The 13,347-nt window shown below is 36.9% G+C and overlaps 1 protein-coding gene across 1 annotated transcript in view; it reads left to right on the forward strand.

Moving 5' to 3' along the window:
* The window catches only part of LOC128505418 (protocadherin Fat 3), a 54,946-nt gene that overhangs the window by 16,093 nt on the left and 25,506 nt on the right, over positions 1-13,347 (forward strand). Inside the window, exons 4-11 of the mRNA XM_053475819.1 lie at positions 4,704-5,018; positions 5,154-5,364; positions 5,564-5,632; positions 6,174-6,316; positions 7,431-7,706; positions 7,870-8,077; positions 8,252-12,337; positions 12,731-12,927. Coding sequence (XP_053331794.1) covers positions 4,704-5,018; positions 5,154-5,364; positions 5,564-5,632; positions 6,174-6,316; positions 7,431-7,706; positions 7,870-8,077; positions 8,252-12,337; positions 12,731-12,927 — 5,505 coding nt within the window. The remainder of the gene's footprint in view (positions 1-4,703; positions 5,019-5,153; positions 5,365-5,563; positions 5,633-6,173; positions 6,317-7,430; positions 7,707-7,869; positions 8,078-8,251; positions 12,338-12,730; positions 12,928-13,347) is intronic.

Raw genomic sequence — 13,347 nt, forward strand, 5'->3', positions numbered from 1 at the left:
TGTGTCATTTACATATACAGTATGTCATTAGTCATGGCTACAATTGTTGGCACCCCTGAAATTTTTCTAGAAAATCAAATATTTCTCACAAACATTTTTTGCATTAACACATGTTTTGCTATACACATGTTTATTCTCTTTGTGTGTATTGAAACAAAAAAAAAAAGTGAGGAAAAAAAAAACAAATTTGACATAATGTCACACAACCTCCAAAAATAAGCTGGACAAAATTTTTTAAATTGAAATTAGAAATACTTGATTTTCTGGGAAAATTTCAGGGGGGCCAACAATTTTGGCCATGACTGTATACAGTATTTAATAGACTTTTTTTTTATACCATGTTTAATAAAATAATTTTTTATTACTTCTGATTTTTAAACTTCCGGTAACATATGTTCAGCAAATTTGGCTCAAAATCAGTGCCTATAAATACAATTGTTTAACATCTGTTTAACATCATTTAGCAAACATCTGTGGTAAAACTTACATTAATATCCCACCATGTTTGTAAAAAATTAATAATTTTGTGGAGAATTGTTTTGTATTAATACTACAGTATATACTGTACTGTATACACAATACTGTGCAAACGCTTGAGCCACCCCTTATTTCTTCATTAAATTAAATTAGATAAAATTAAAGAACTGGGAACAAATGTTTTACTGCCAAAGATTGCAGAAATATAAAATAAAATAAAAAATGGTTGTTTGTGTAACAACCTCAGCAGCAACCTAATTTCCCCTCTAGTCTGTACCAGTCACTCAGCATTCAGCATCACCAGCAAACTAGTCACTGACCTGATCAGCTGTCATCATCTGCACCTGTTTCTCACTGGTTCATTCCTTATGTAAAGATATATTTTATCTTTGAATGATTCATAGGTCACTGTGTGGGTTAACAAACAAAAAATAAAAAAAAACATTCATCTGAAACCGACCAAGTACAGGGACTGGAGTAAAATGAGAGCCAAAGGAGCCTGGAGTACTGTTTCTCAAGACTGCATTAAAATACAACAAAATCCAGCTCTTTGCAAGTAAAGAAATGAGGGGTGGATTAAAAAAAATAAGAACATTAAATTATAATCTGAATATATTGAATGTAACCTGCCGTCATCACAGAGCAGGCACCATGTAGTTGTTTTGATGTTTATTGTTTGTCATAGGCATCTTGTGACAACAGGCAATCATGTTAGCTATAGGAATTTAATGATCAATGACAAGATAATGACTACACTGGCAAATTTACTGTATATCATGGCCCAAAGTAATACTTAGGTTAGATCACCTGTTCTTTGTAAAGATTGCAAAAAGTGAAAACAGTTTTTCTAAAAACAGTTAATCTAACTGGGTGCAATTTTTTTTTTGACATCTAGAGGTAAATAGCACCGAAGGCAGAAAATGATTGTCTGCAATCTTTATGAAACCAAATCAAGTAACAATTTCAATCAATTTTCAACCAAATCAATTTCTATTAACAATCATTTTAAATAAATAAGTAACAAAACCAACAAACATCACTTAACAGTATCTATGAGCATTTAGGCTACAGTAGGTCATTTTATAATCTCTCACATTTATGATTCGTTTCATTTCAAAATCACAAGATCTGCATTTATAATTTAAATAAAAAAGAAAACTGTCTAAATAAATAGTTCAATGAACATTTCAATTTTTCATGGCGAGAAAAAGATGCACCGATGGGTGCACACACACACACACACACACACACACACGGTGCCCTGCGAATGACCTGACTGTTGTTAATGGCAGCTAGTTTATTGATACTGTATTCGGTGGTATCAAACATCATGTCATTTTACTGAAGCCATTTAATTTAAAGGCAGCCATATAAGTTTCCAAAAAAAATGTGCCCTTAACCCTAGATTTTTTTTTTCAGCAGAAGCTACACTGTAACACTACTAATAATCTTCTAATAGAACTTATTTCATTTGAACGTTGGATGGACGTTACTCATTTGCTCATGGAAATGTGTAAATATAATGACTCTGTTTTCTGTGTTTGTCTGTTGGCATGTGCATTTTATTGTAAACAGCCTAATACTGTTTACAGTGATATAATAATTGCTAATAATATAATATACTGATGCATTTATGTCTCCTAACACCCTTATCCAGAGCAACTTACAATTTTATCTTATTACACGTCTGAGCAGTTGAGGGTTAAGGGCCTTGCTCAAGGGCCCAACTTGGTGGTCATGGGGTTTGAACCTGGGACCTCCTGAACCATAGTTCAATGCCTTAACCACTGACCTACACCTGAACCCAATAAGCCTAACTGCATGTCTAAAAGTTTGACATCCTAGCAGCCCAGTGGAAGGAGTGCACATACTTGTCAGACTTAGCTTGGGTAAAACTACAGTGCATCCTTGGTGCCAGAGGGCACTGCTGAACTTAGTGGAGAGGGCATGTGGCAGGTGATAAAGGGGGAGCATTTCGAGAGACAAGGCATTTTAGTGCTTATAAGGCTGGCAGAGGGCATCTTTGGGCTAAGAGGAAGCATTTAAGTGCTAACAGGGTTAACAGAAAGCATTTCAGGACCAACAGTTAAAGATAGCATTAAGCATTTAAAACATAAAGAAGCATTTCAGTGCACCACTGTAACCGGGGTAACGTTAGCAGCAGAGTCTGCAACAGGTGCTTCCATGACAGTATTAGTCATTGTTGATTGTACTGTGATGATGACACAGACCTTTTGCTCTTGGCGGTTGGCAAGAGAGAGACATTCACCAACTCGAACTGCTGGAGTAATGAGTAACAAAGCTGCTTAGGGGAAATGTTTCAAAGTTTAAGTACACGATACAAAAGAAACATTTACAAAATGTAGTGAAGTAAATGTGGAAGTTGCTAGAAATATAAATAATGAAGTAAAATAAATGTGTTAGAAAAATTTTAGAAATTTTTTATGCAAAACATTAAATTAAAAAAGACAGGAATAAACAGTCTGCAGTAGTTTGCCACTGGGGTCATTCCTGATACCATATTTTTAATTATTCTAATTATTATATGATTAGTTAATTCATTTACAAAATTACTGCAGTAAAGTAATTGATCTTCGATTGATCCTTGCAGTCACAATAATGGATGGCAGATGTACCATTAACTGACATTAGGCTACTATGTACTGTATTTTCTTTCTGGTTCAAGGTGTATTTCAGCACCAAAAATTTTAAGAATACCTTTTATTCTGCTGATTATTTTTAAATGCAGTATGTCGCAGTGGACCTCAAATGGTGATCAAATATGAGATTCCGCCTCGATTTGCTGGTGCTTAATTAACTCTGCCATGGATTAATTAGAAACGACTCTGGCTTCAGACATGAATAGCCAAAATGACCTGATGTTGGCTCCTGTTAAAATGCCTTTAGGCTGTGTTCATAAACTAGCGACCTAGCCAAGTGTGAAAAATATAGATATATATTTTTTTCCTTTTTCCTTAATTTGGAAGAGACTGTAAATAGACGGTTCAGATTTGTTGCTTATGCAGTCCAGTACCTAAGCAATGTTTAAATTGGCAACAACAACCGACATAAACAGCCTGCATTTAAATTTATTAAAATGTATATGTTTCTGACATCTAACAGTACTTGTTTAGTTTAACAATATACAGTCTTTGCATTATTTGTTTTCCATAATCACATCCCTCAGCTTAAAGTGTGTTCTCATTGCAATAGAAAAAGGACCTTATATGCTATTGATTATTTAAAGTAGGACAGGATGTAGACAATGCAAAATAAGTGTAATTACTATGCAGCATGTAATGCCTTGGTGACTTGGTTAGACAATGCTTTTGTGAAGGGACAAACCAAACTGATGGAGGAATGGTTCCATATTTGTTCTTCAATACAAACTATATACAAATATGGAGTTTTGTTGAGCAAGTGTTAATTGATTTTTTGATTAGCGTTGTACAGTACTTTGAATCTATACTGTGCATAGATCACTATAATTTCTGTTCTTTTTGCATGCAAAGGTTGAGTATGAATCTAAATATTTCTTTGCACACCATGTAAAGCTCTGAATCTCTTATGCTCCAGTTGTCCGATTATCCCACTGTAAATTAGATAAAGATATTTTGTGTGCATTTATGCTGATCATTGTTCCCGAAGGGCTTTCACTGGCTCTTTTGTGATAAAGTGTATCTAATAGGTAGGCAGAAAGTGTGAGGTGCTGATTGAGCCAGGATCTAAACCTTATTTTACATTTGCATGTATTGGTGAGCAGTATATAGAGAACAACTTTTCATAGAAGGGAGGGGGAAGAGGCAAATGTTATTTATTTATTTATTTATTTATTATTTATTTATTTATTTTTAGCTAAAACTAAGAGGATTTTTTTTTTATTAATAGAATAGATTCAAAAATAGTTATTAAGTTATTTTTATCCCATCTACTTCAATTAATTACTATTTTTTACACCTAGGATATAAGTAAAAAGCCAAACACAGAATTACAGTTTAACAATAATGCTTGCAGAAAACCAATTACCAAATTTAGGATTATTTTTATGGATTTTCTTTTAAAGGAGATAATTGATATTAAATTAGTTTATTACCTTGGGATTTGGTTGTTTACATAAGTAGTGTAACACTGATTAAACTAATTGCTAATAAGCCTAAACATTTGCACTAACTATATACAGTACACATAATTGTACAAATTGTTTGGAATTTATTGCATGCATTCAGGTTACTATTTCGGATGGCAGTGGAGTCTCCAGGCAGTCCACAGTGTGGGTAATAGTGCATATTGAAGATGAGAATGACAACACACCAAAGTTTCCCGAGAGAGTCTATTGCATAAGTCTTCCAGAACGGGACCAAAACAAACATGGAAATCCTGTCTTTAGAGTCTTTGCGTTCGACTTGGATGAAGGGCCTAATGCAGAGCTCACATACAGTATAGTGGATGGAAATGAAGATGGGAAGTTCTTTATTGATACCAAAACTGCAATGGTGTACTCCACAAAGATGGTGACAGCAGGGGCTTATGACATCCTCACGGTACGGAGCAATTTTATCCCACAGGCATCTTATTGTGGGTCTACTACCTAATATTACCTATCATTACATTTATTTTCTACTTTCAAAATCAGTGGCTTCCTACACTTATTAGTTTGCAATCCCTATACTTTGCAGATAAAAGCAATGGACAATGGGATCGCACAGAAATGGTCAACTGTCCAGGTACACATTGATTGGACCAGAAAGGTATTGCCTTTGCCACAGGCCTTGCAATTTGTGGCACCTGCCTATAACTTTACTATTGCAGAGAATTCTAAAGTGTTTCAAAATGTGGGGAGCATCTTTGTGCAGCAAACAGAAACACCAGTCTGGTTTGATATCATTGGTGAGTTGTAGCGTGGTTTGCTCTATGGTTACATAAAATGTATTTTACAATGTTGGTATCGATTATTTATGTATTATGCATGCATGTTTTAGTGAAAGACATTTAGCTGTGCTGAAACTTTTACGTGATTCTATTCACTATTTCCCTTTTATGAGTTTACCTTGGTACTCTTGCTGTCTCTGTGCTTTCATCGTGGAAGGTGGTACATCACTGGAGATGTTTAACATTCCCCGATTTCATAATGCTAGAAACTGCACAACCAGCACAGGTGAGGAAAAAAAAAACTATTTGATACTTGCTTTAAGACGGCAGATTGCTTAGGGCAAAAGCACAACCTTTCTTACAGTAAACAGTGAAGAGTACTCAACACCTACCAGAAACCATTTCCTCTAATCTCTGTTAAATATGATGGAAATTGAGGGAAATTGGATAAGACATATGCAATGAATACTAAAAATGCCCTCATGCTTCAGAGTGGACTAGAATTAATGATTTGCGGATCTGGGGCAAGGAAAACCTGAACGTATCACAGCTGTTTGTGGCAGATTGAGATATGAGACCATAGCTGATGAGAAAGATGTGAGCATACAGTGGTTGATGCTGTGAAGTCCATAAAACTTTGATGATGAGCTTTGCTGCAGTGAAATTGCATCTCCTAGAGATGTGGAAAAAATACTGAATCCGTTTGTTGGCCAACTAATTGTGTTTATTTTACATTATAGATGGTGCAACTATAGATTAACATAATGTTATAAATATACTTTCTTGCTAAGCTGTTTAAATATATTTTATATTAATTTATTTATTAGGAAAAGAAAACTATGACGGAGTGAATGACATCCAGAGGGGAATGGGGACTATAGTTTTGGTGAAGCCATTGGATGCAGAAAATCAGTCATTTTACAACCTAACTGTCCAGGTGACTGATGGGACAAATACAGCAACCACACAGGTATGTTCAAGAATTTTGTAATATCAATGTCTGTTTTTTTTTCCTGGTTAGCTCTTTTATTTGAAAATAGCAAAAAGTATTTTAACACCTGATTATCACATCCATATGTGGATCTTCCTCAAACTTGTCTTTAATGTCTTTCCATGCTGTTGCATCAATATTTCCCTTTACAAAGGGCCCAAGCATGTTCCAAAATAAATTCCATATACCAATATAAGGTTGATATGGAAGTGCTCAGATGGTCAGAACTAACTAACTTCTAACTTCAATACATCAATGCTTGACTTGACCGGTGCTCTTGTACCTTAATGAACAAAAATTCCCACATTCACATTCAGAAATCTATTAAACATCTTTCCTAAAAGAGTGGTGACTGTAACAGCAAAAGGATGAATCAACTACATGTTAATGCCAACGTTTTTGAAATGGGCACATACAGTATGGGTATGGTGGTTAGTTGTCCACATATGCAGTATGTGCTGTTTGTCTAAACACAGCCATATAGTGTTTTTTTTTTTTTTTTTAATTCTTTTTTGAGTGCATTTATTTGTAATGGGAAACAAATAAGGTGAACTATACATTCATTAAGTGTGATTATTACTGTTTCACAACCAGTCCACACTCTATCGGGCAACTATCTCAACATACTGATAAGAAGATACTTAGGAGATTCATTAGGTTAAAACAGGGGAAAAGGGCAAATACTGTATAATGATGAAGGCAAATACATCATTAGAGCTTGTTAAAATAAATAATAAAAAAAACTTGGGATGCATGCCTAAACAATATCAATGCTTCAAAAAAAAAAAAAAGAAAAAGTAACATAAAAGTAAAATAAGTGCTACAGGAATTATTTGAACAAATGAGACCCTTGTTTGTAATTGAACTGGGCTTGTTTTTGATAAGCCTCTAAATCATTGCTTTGAACAAAAGTGGAGTGGATTAGGATGTTACATTGAATTTGTTTAAAGAGGTATGTCACTTTTTGACTTTTGCAAACAGTATGCAGTGTGGACAATAGTAAGCATGATTAAACATAATCAATACATTTTGCATCACTGCTTTTTATGCAGTAATGTAGTTATTTATTGACTTCTGCTGCTTCTATTTCCAGGTTTATATCAGAGTTTTGGACTGCAATGATAACCCTCCAGTTTTCTCCCAACCTAAATATGAGGTCTCAGTTTTAGAGAACACACCAGTGAACACAGAGGTTCTGCGTATCAAAGCCACGGATAGTGATGAACGAGCCAAGCTGAGTTATTCTTTTCATGGTAGTGTGGATCTGGTCAGCATGCGTATGTTTCGAATTGATATTGGCACTGGTGTCATTTACACTGCTGATGTTTTGGACTATGAGGCATGTGCACAGCATATTCTTATTATTATGGTAAGAAAGAATAAACATTTACACTAGCTTGTTTTTCAGTTACTTACCATGTAATCTAGTAACTACAGTAAAAGTAATAGGGAAAGTATGTGTTTACAGATTGTGAAAGTTTTTTTACACTATTATTTCTTTCTATCTCCGTATGCCTTCATATTTTCTATAGGTGAAAGACCAGGAATTCCCCTACTACAGAGACCTGGCTCAGATCATAGTGAATATAGAGGATTCCAATGACCAGAGTCCTTTTTTTACTAACACAGTATATGATGGAATGGTAACTGATTCTGCCTCAGGGGTACCTGTTGTACAGGTTTCAGCCTTGGACAGAGACACAGGGAGGAATAAAAAGTTGGTATACTCCATTGAAGCAGGTGGGTTTATGAAATATCAATAAAAAAATGTCTCGCATCCCCTGACTGATCTAACAATTTCATATGAATGTATGATACAGTATTTGTTGTCACTTATGTTTGCTAGTATTATATAGATGCACACTGTATCTCCATTTTGTACAGTTGTACTATAATTAACTTGTTTTCTTTCAGGTAACACAGGAGGTGCATTTGGAATTGATTCACTGTCTGGCATTATTTTAGTGGCCAGAGAGCTAGACTTCACATTTGTTGGCTATTACATTCTTACTGTTCGTGCCACGGATGGAGGCAATCCAGCACTAAGTGCCACTGCAACTGCCAGAATTTCCATCTCACTCTCAAATATCTCTAGTCCTAAATTCACCCAATCAGAGTACCAGGCTGAGATTCCTGAGAATGTGCCTGTTGGAACCTTCGTTTCTCATATCACAGCTCTAAGCCCTTCCGAACTCATTTACAATATAGATCATGGGAATAATGAGAAGACGTTTGAAATCAACCGCTACACAGGTGTAATTGTGACTCAGAAGTCCTTAGATTTTGAAACCACATCATTCTACAAATTGATTATCCAGGCTGTCAACATGGCGGGGTTTGTTTCCCGTGCTACACTTAACATTCAAGTGGTAGATAAGAATGATAATCCACCTGTATTTCAACAGCTGTGCTATTCGGGAAGCATTAGTGAAGCAGCTGCCATCAACAGTGTGGTTTTAGATGATGATGGAAGTCCCCTAGTGATCCAGGCTTTTGATTCTGATAGGAACGAGAATTCTTTACTAGTCTTCCATATTGTGGAAGACATGGCAAAATTATTCTTCTCTGTTGATGCTGGTACTGGATCAATCAGAAACATTGCCAATCTGGACTATGAGACCTTTAGTGAGTTTTACTTTCAAGTCAGTGTTAGGGATAGTGGTAGCCCAGAACTGACTGCAGACAGTGCAGCAGAAGTTTTAATAAAAGTCATAAACATCAATGATTCTCCTCCCCGATTCTCTCAATACACATACGACACTGTTGTGCTGCTCCCTACATATTCTAGTCTAGAGATTTTAAAAGTGGAGGCATCTGACCCTGACATGAGTACAAATTCAATTTATTATTTTGCTGACAACAACCTGGAGCCTTTTGCCATTGATTCCAGGACTGGGATCCTCACAGTCAAAAACACCAAGCTGTCACAAGACAGGTACTCTTTCAACATAAAGGCATCAGATGGACGTTACTCCTGCACTGCACTTGTGACAGTAATAGTACGTGAGGCTATGGACAGTGGTCTTTTGTTTAGTGAGCCATCATACACTTCCACGGTATTGGAGAACACCATGAACATATCTACTTTAATGGTAGTCAATGCTATAGGAAACCAACTAAATGAACCAATTAAATATACAATGTTAAATGCAGGGACCCACTTTAAAATTGGACCCACATCTGGGGTCATACAGACCACTGGAATCGCATTTGACTGTGAAGAGCAAGAGGTATATGAATTGGTAGTGGAGGTGAGTCGTGAACATGACTGGTTAAGGGTTGCCAGGGTGATGGTTCGAGTGCAAGTGGAAGACGTCAATGATAACGCTCCTGAGTTTGTCGGCCTACCATACTATGCTGTAGTGCAGGTTGATGCGCAGATTGGCTCATCTATATTTCAGGTGTCAGCTACAGACTTGGACAAAGGAATAAATGGAATGGTTTCCTATGAGCTTGAGGATGAACATAAACATTTTGAGCTAAACAGTATAACAGGTGAAGTTACTCTTCAAAGAGCCTTTGTAGCTGACATGTCCAATGTTGAGTACTCACTAGTCATTATCGCGCGTGATGCCGGCTACCCTTCACTTTTTACTGCTGTAGAACTACCAGTCACAATAGTTAACAAAGCCATGCCCGTTTTTGACAAAAGTTATTATGGGTGTTCTGTTAGAGAGGACATACCTGTGTCAACCCCAATTCTAAAGATTAATGCTGTGAGTCCTGAAGGGCAGAACATTATTTACACCATTGTGAATTGGTATCCCTCTCTCCAGTTTGACATTGGTTTTGAAAGTGGTGTGATCAGTGTTATTTACCCCATAGATTATGAGACTACTCCTTATTATAAGCTAATAGTCAGGTCCACTGATAGGATCACTGGAGCTGCATCAGAGGTTGATGTTAACATTGATATTTTGGATGTAAATGACAATGCCCCTGTATTTGAGAAAGCTTTATACACTGTTACTCTGGCTGAGAACTTAATCACAGGGACTGTGGTGGTACAACTCTTTGCAACAGACAGTGAATCTGAAAATGATGCTATTCATTATGAGATACTTTCAGATGATTCAAACTACACAGACTACTTTGCCATTGAAAGCACCACTGGTCGTGTTGTGACAGTCCATCTTTTGGACTATGAACTAATTCAACACTATAGATTCATTGTCCGAGCAACAGACGATGGCTCCCCACCCCAGAGCAGTGAGGTCACGCTTTCTATCTTGGTAAATGACACAAATGACAACCCTCCATCCTTTGACCAGCCACTCTATGAAGTCTTTGTTAATGAACTTGCTCCGAAGGGGAACTTTGTAACCTGTGTTCAGGCTTTTGATGCAGACATCTCCGATTTTGACAGGATAACATATAGCATTCTTTCTGGAAATGATAGGATGAACTTTTTAATAGACCCTGAAACAGGAGTCATTACTCTATCGCACCAACGTTTGCAGCGGATGCAGCAGTTATACATGCTCAATGTGTCTGCATCAGATGGAGTGTTCACTAGTATAGCACAGGTAAATATTTGGATACTTTGGGCCAACCTATATAACCCTGTTTTTAGCCAGAAATTTTACCTTGCTGAGATACAAGAGAATAGACCTGCAGGAACTACGGTTATTCAGGTTCAGGCCACAGATGAAGACCTTGGGCTTTTTGGTCAGATAATGTATTCGTTTATCAATGACCTTGGAAAGTCTCTGTTCATTATTGGAGCAGATGGAGTAATCATCACTGCCCAAAAATTAGACAGAGAGAATATGATGATTAGGGATATTATATTGATAGTAATGGCTCTGGATGGAGGTGGAAGAGCCTCTTTCTGCAATGTTAGAGTAATATTAACGGATGAGAATGATAATGCTCCACACTTCAGGGCTGTGGAGTATAGGGTTAGCATTAAATCTAATATAGGTATTGGTACACTTTTGACTCAGATCCAGGCTCAGGACCCAGATGCTGGGGATAATGGCAAGGTGACTTATTCATTGTACAGTGAGGCAAGGCTTCCTTTAGTGGATGTGTTAGAAATTGAGCCTGATAGTGGATGGATGGTCACAAAGGGAAGCATGACTCATTTGAGAGGAACAGTTTTATCCTTCTTTATTAAGGCCACAGATGGAGGAGTCCCTTCTAAACACTCATTGGTGTCTGCATTCATCCATGTACTCCCACCTGATGCTACCATGCCAGCATTCACTCAGCCCCAATACTCCTTTACTGTTCTAGAGGATATACCAATTGGCACAGTTGTAGGTTCAGTGTTTTTAAGTCCAGGTCAGAGTGCAATTTTTGCTGTGGTAAATGGGGAAACAGTAGAGAGCAATCAGGGGAAAATGTTTATAATAGATAGAGAAACTGGTGTTCTCAGGCTTGATAACACGCTAGACTACGAATTAGTTAACATTTATCATTTCAAAGTGTCTGCCACCATGAGAGAAGATTTAGTAGAATCTATGTCTGTTGTTGATGTGGAGGTGAAAGTCCTAGATGTGAATGACAATAAGCCTTCCTTTGAGACTAGCTCATATTTAGCTATGGTAATGGAGGGCGTTTCTGTAGGTACACGGGTCATGCGGGTAAATGCTCTGGACCCCGACTGGGGCACAAATGGCCAGGTTACCTACAGCCTTGAATCAATCTTCAGCCATGATAAAGAACAAACTGAGCAACCATCTATCAATACTATGTTTACAGTAGATAGTAAAACAGGTTGGATCACCACTCTTAGAGACCTGGACCATGAAATATATCCATCGTACACGTTCAATGTGGTTGCATCAGATCTAGGGGAGACAATCTCTCTCTCTTCTACTGCTGCTGTCACTGTTGCTATAGCTGACATCAATGACAACCCTCCCATCTTTGAGAGTGCCTACTACAGAGCTGCTGTGAAGGAGAGTGACCCAATAGGAGAAGTAGTGTGTGTTCTTAGCACCCAAGATTCAGACACTTCTGATCAGAATAGACTGGTCAGCCTCCATATCACAGGTATGTATTAATGTATGCATTTGTAGCATGATGAAGTATATTGTATTCAATTGACTGGAGTGAAAAACAATGTATGTTGGAAAAAAAAAACTAGATTTATATGTCATATTCTTATGTGAGTGTGCAGATTGACAGATTAAACCTTTTTGTTAACTGCATTTATTCCCATTACTAACAAGTAATTTACTTAAATTGAAGAAGCCAATATACATGCAGGATTTAATTTTAAATATGAAACAGATGCAATAGGTGCTTAAAAAACAATTCAATCAGAAACAGATCATCCTAAACCATATTGAACCACTTTGGACCTGTATAAAATTCATATGTATTATTGTGATTACATAAATTGGAAATTAATTTTTTTTTGTGGTTGTGGTTTCCTTGGCCTAGGGGGGAACCCTAGGGGGGTGTTTGCAGTAGATACAGTGCAAGGAGTGTGGAAGTTGTTTGTGAAGCAGGCATTGGATAGGGAAATGCAGGATCGATATCTACTCAATATCACTGCCTCTGACAGCTTGTTTGTGACCCATGTGATTGTGGAGGTCACCGTCATGGATGCCAATGACAACAGCCCTATATGTAAACAGGTGTGGGTAAAATAAAATTACCTTTGTTAAAACCTACATATTGAGCATGTCCCCAATGTATCGCTTGTATTATTTTAGATCCCAATAGACATAAATCATCCTTGCCTTTAAATCATCCTTCGAAGACAAAAAAAAATCATGGCAATACTAAGTACCCCACATGATTTAATGGCTTTTATATCCACCTTTAGTAGCAATAACTTGAAATAATTATTTAGTTTATGATTTTTTTCCATCTCTCACATTGTTGTGGAAGAATTTTGACCCATTTGTCTTCACAACATTGCTCCAAGTTATTGACGTTTTTGGGCGTTCGCTTATTCACAGCTCTTTTAAGGTCCAGCCACAGCATTTGAATTGGGTAGAGGTCTGGACTTTAACTAGGCCATTCCAAAACCTTAAAAAAAGAATTTTGTTTCT

This window comes from Clarias gariepinus, chromosome 17 (genome assembly GCF_024256425.1).
Source record: "Clarias gariepinus isolate MV-2021 ecotype Netherlands chromosome 17, CGAR_prim_01v2, whole genome shotgun sequence".
In the NCBI taxonomy this organism is placed as follows: Eukaryota; Metazoa; Chordata; class Actinopteri; order Siluriformes; family Clariidae; genus Clarias; species Clarias gariepinus.